This window comes from Orbicella faveolata, unplaced genomic scaffold (genome assembly GCF_042242905.1).
Source record: "Orbicella faveolata isolate gen_17 unplaced genomic scaffold, um_ofav_v1 contig_2, whole genome shotgun sequence".
Lineage (NCBI taxonomy): Eukaryota > Metazoa > Cnidaria > Anthozoa > Scleractinia > Merulinidae > Orbicella > Orbicella faveolata.
In genome coordinates this window covers 18,927,295-18,930,000 of record NW_028301547.1, presented here as the reverse complement: position 1 = coordinate 18,930,000, position 2,706 = coordinate 18,927,295, and the positions used below count along the sequence as shown (strand labels likewise).

At 37.0% G+C, this 2,706-nt stretch overlaps 1 protein-coding gene across 1 annotated transcript; it reads right to left on the bottom strand.

Moving 5' to 3' along the window:
• Nucleotides 1-985: 985 nt before the first annotated feature.
• LOC149112288 (dopamine receptor D2.L-like) lies at nt 986-2,242 on the bottom strand. The gene has a single exon (XM_089289940.1). The coding sequence runs from the start codon at nt 1,949-1,951 to the stop codon at nt 986-988; it is 966 nt and encodes a 321-aa protein (XP_089146066.1). The 5' UTR covers nt 1,952-2,242.
• Between the last annotated feature and the right edge of the window lie 464 nt (nt 2,243-2,706).

Genomic DNA, 2,706 nt, shown 5'->3' with positions numbered 1-2,706 from the left:
GGAAACGAAAATAATCCAATTCTTTTAGAATTTTTTTAATTATCAATCCTGAAACATTGAAATTTATAGAGCGTGACAGGTAAGAGTTTGGTTTCTTGAAAAATCCTCAAATTATTGAAAAAGATGATGGCGCGCACACACAAGTTCAATTTCAAATGACAATTCAATACGAGCGATCTTTCTAAGGCACAAAGTTTAATAATACGTCGAGAAGTAATTGGAAGCCGTTATTTGAAGTAAATTTCAGTTAGAATTCTACCAAAACAATTAGATTATCCGCTCTCAAATTCTATGAGGTGATAGTTGACGAGGCCGGAGAAATCTAATTGCTTAGCACATTAGTTACAATACCGTGTCATTACTTAATTACAATTCTAAATCTAATTACAATGATATTATATTTACAATACACACTATATAGTATACTATAATTATTTTTCATTTATTTATTTATAATCTGATTGGCTGAACTACTAGAATACTATTAGCCTACTATTAGCCTCCATGCACAAACTATAGACCATTGTCACCTTTAATTGTTCTATATGTATCTTTTTTCTTTTTTATGCCAATATTGTAATTTCAAAACTGTAAGTGCGAAATAAAGTGAAGTTGAAGTTGAAGTTATTGTGAACAGTACACCAAAAAGAGTCTGCTTATGTGCTTGAATTTAGACAAGTTAAAGAATACATTGCCCATTTTGGTTCTTGCTCACTGACATGATAACTGTGTCCTGGACGTTGTATCTCGTAGAGAAACGAACCTGGATGATGCCCTTTGCTTTTCGTTATCATGCAACTACCATCAAAGGTCATCAAACTCAGCTCATAAGCTGGAAAAATCCTTTTCAAATATACTTTATTTTTTCAGTGTTTTGAAGTGCTGCATTATTCAGTTTCAATGCGCTTGCAGCCCAAGTTGAAACTGTCCGCAGTCGTTGTTATAATTTCTACAGAAAGCGTTTGACAACAACGACGACACTGAATCATGGCATAGCATGGCCAGCCAATGCAAGGGTCTCGCGTGAAGCGTCACTTTTGTGCCAAGACATGTTCCTCAGTATCCTCAAGACAGCCTGTCGAATGTGTCTCATCTTCCAACAGTAAATCACAGGGTTCAAAGATGAATTAAGATATAGACGAGTATATGAGAAAAGAGAAAATCGTTTCAAAACGATACTCGGGCCGTTCATTTGAGGGGCGACCAAACAGATCAAGTAAGGCAAATAACAAACCAAGAACACGAGATATACATAGAAAATTCCGACTGCTGATTTTGTAAGGCGGGTTAAAATTATGATTTCGCCCACGGGAGCTACTTGTTGCACTTGCTGGACCTGAATCTGATTCTTGTGTTGTTTTACGGTGAAAAAGATTCTTAGGTAGATCACCGCTGTAAGAACAAGACCAACAACTGCAATGAATGCCATGATAAGTGAGTAAATATCGAGTGGAACCCAAAACAGTAAAAAAGAAACAAATACACTTGACACCCATATTGAGATCACCACAGCAACAACACGCTTGTGAGTCACAAGTTCCCGATATCTGAGATGGAAATGAATAGCTAAGAACCTGTCTACACTTACAGCTACAACGCCAAGGAACGAAGCTGTAGCGAAAAGATTTCCAATGATCGCCAAAGTTTTAAACGTGCCGCAGTTGGGAATCATTTTTTGTAACCACTTGACTAGAAGTGAGGAGTAAAATGGTTGGACCAGAAAGCCAACACCAACATCAGAAACAGCAAGACTCAGTAGCAATGTTTTTAAAGTCCTCGGCAACGACGGCGTTTTTCCTATGGCGTGGATTGTTACAATGTTCAACATGATGGCGGTATAGGACAGAAAACTGTTGAAGATACAATTAGCGATATTCGTCGCATATAGGTTCCCAACTTGAGAGATTCTTGGGAAGTAATCGAGCACTAATTCACAAAATGATTTCTTCATAATAGTGGCTCAGGTTTCTTTAAAGCACGAAGCTTTGACAAAAATTATTTCACGCTGTGAAAAGTTTCCTTTCTCAGTGCCAAGTACCAGCTGGATCACTTCGCACCAGAAAATCTACGTTTACTTGCTTACTAAAGCGATTATCCTCGGCAAATTAATGATGTTCGTCGAATAAAAGCATTCAACAGCGCAAAATGATGATTTCTTCGTGACATTGATTTAAAGCGCTCGAAGTCTTCAGTACAACTTGCTCCTGGAGACAGTTTCCTTTCGCAAGACGACAACAACTGAATCGGCCTGAAATAAATTGTTTGCGCTAAGTGATGTTTGCTAAAGAAGGCATAAATATCCCAGGCGTCACACTTTCAACGCGTATTTCCTGTGTGTGCTTTAAAAAACATAATTGAACAAATTAAACGAGAATAGAGTAAAAGGGTTCCGATGAAACCATCAGCTCATCAATAACTTACAAAACCGAGAAAGTAAAAATTCGTTTTAGATGTCAATAATGGTTATCAACAAATTAACCAAGTTCATTTAATAAGAATAGCACACCAGCTGGCTCAGTTTGGATTACTTTAGATCCTTTTTCACTAAGGGTACGATGCTCAGCATTAAAAGAAGGATCCTGCTCTTTAAGACTTTCAATGTGTTTTTTAAGTTTAAATGAATGTATTAACTTTCTTATAACTGTTTAAATTAACCATCACGAACAAGGCTGCCTGGTTTATCCTAGAGAAGTCGCCTATTTTTTA

Coding starts and splice junctions, on each gene's coding strand:
- LOC149112288 (XM_089289940.1), bottom strand. CDS start 1,951: ATGAAGAAATCATTTTGTGAATTAGTGCTCGATTACTTCCCAAGAATC.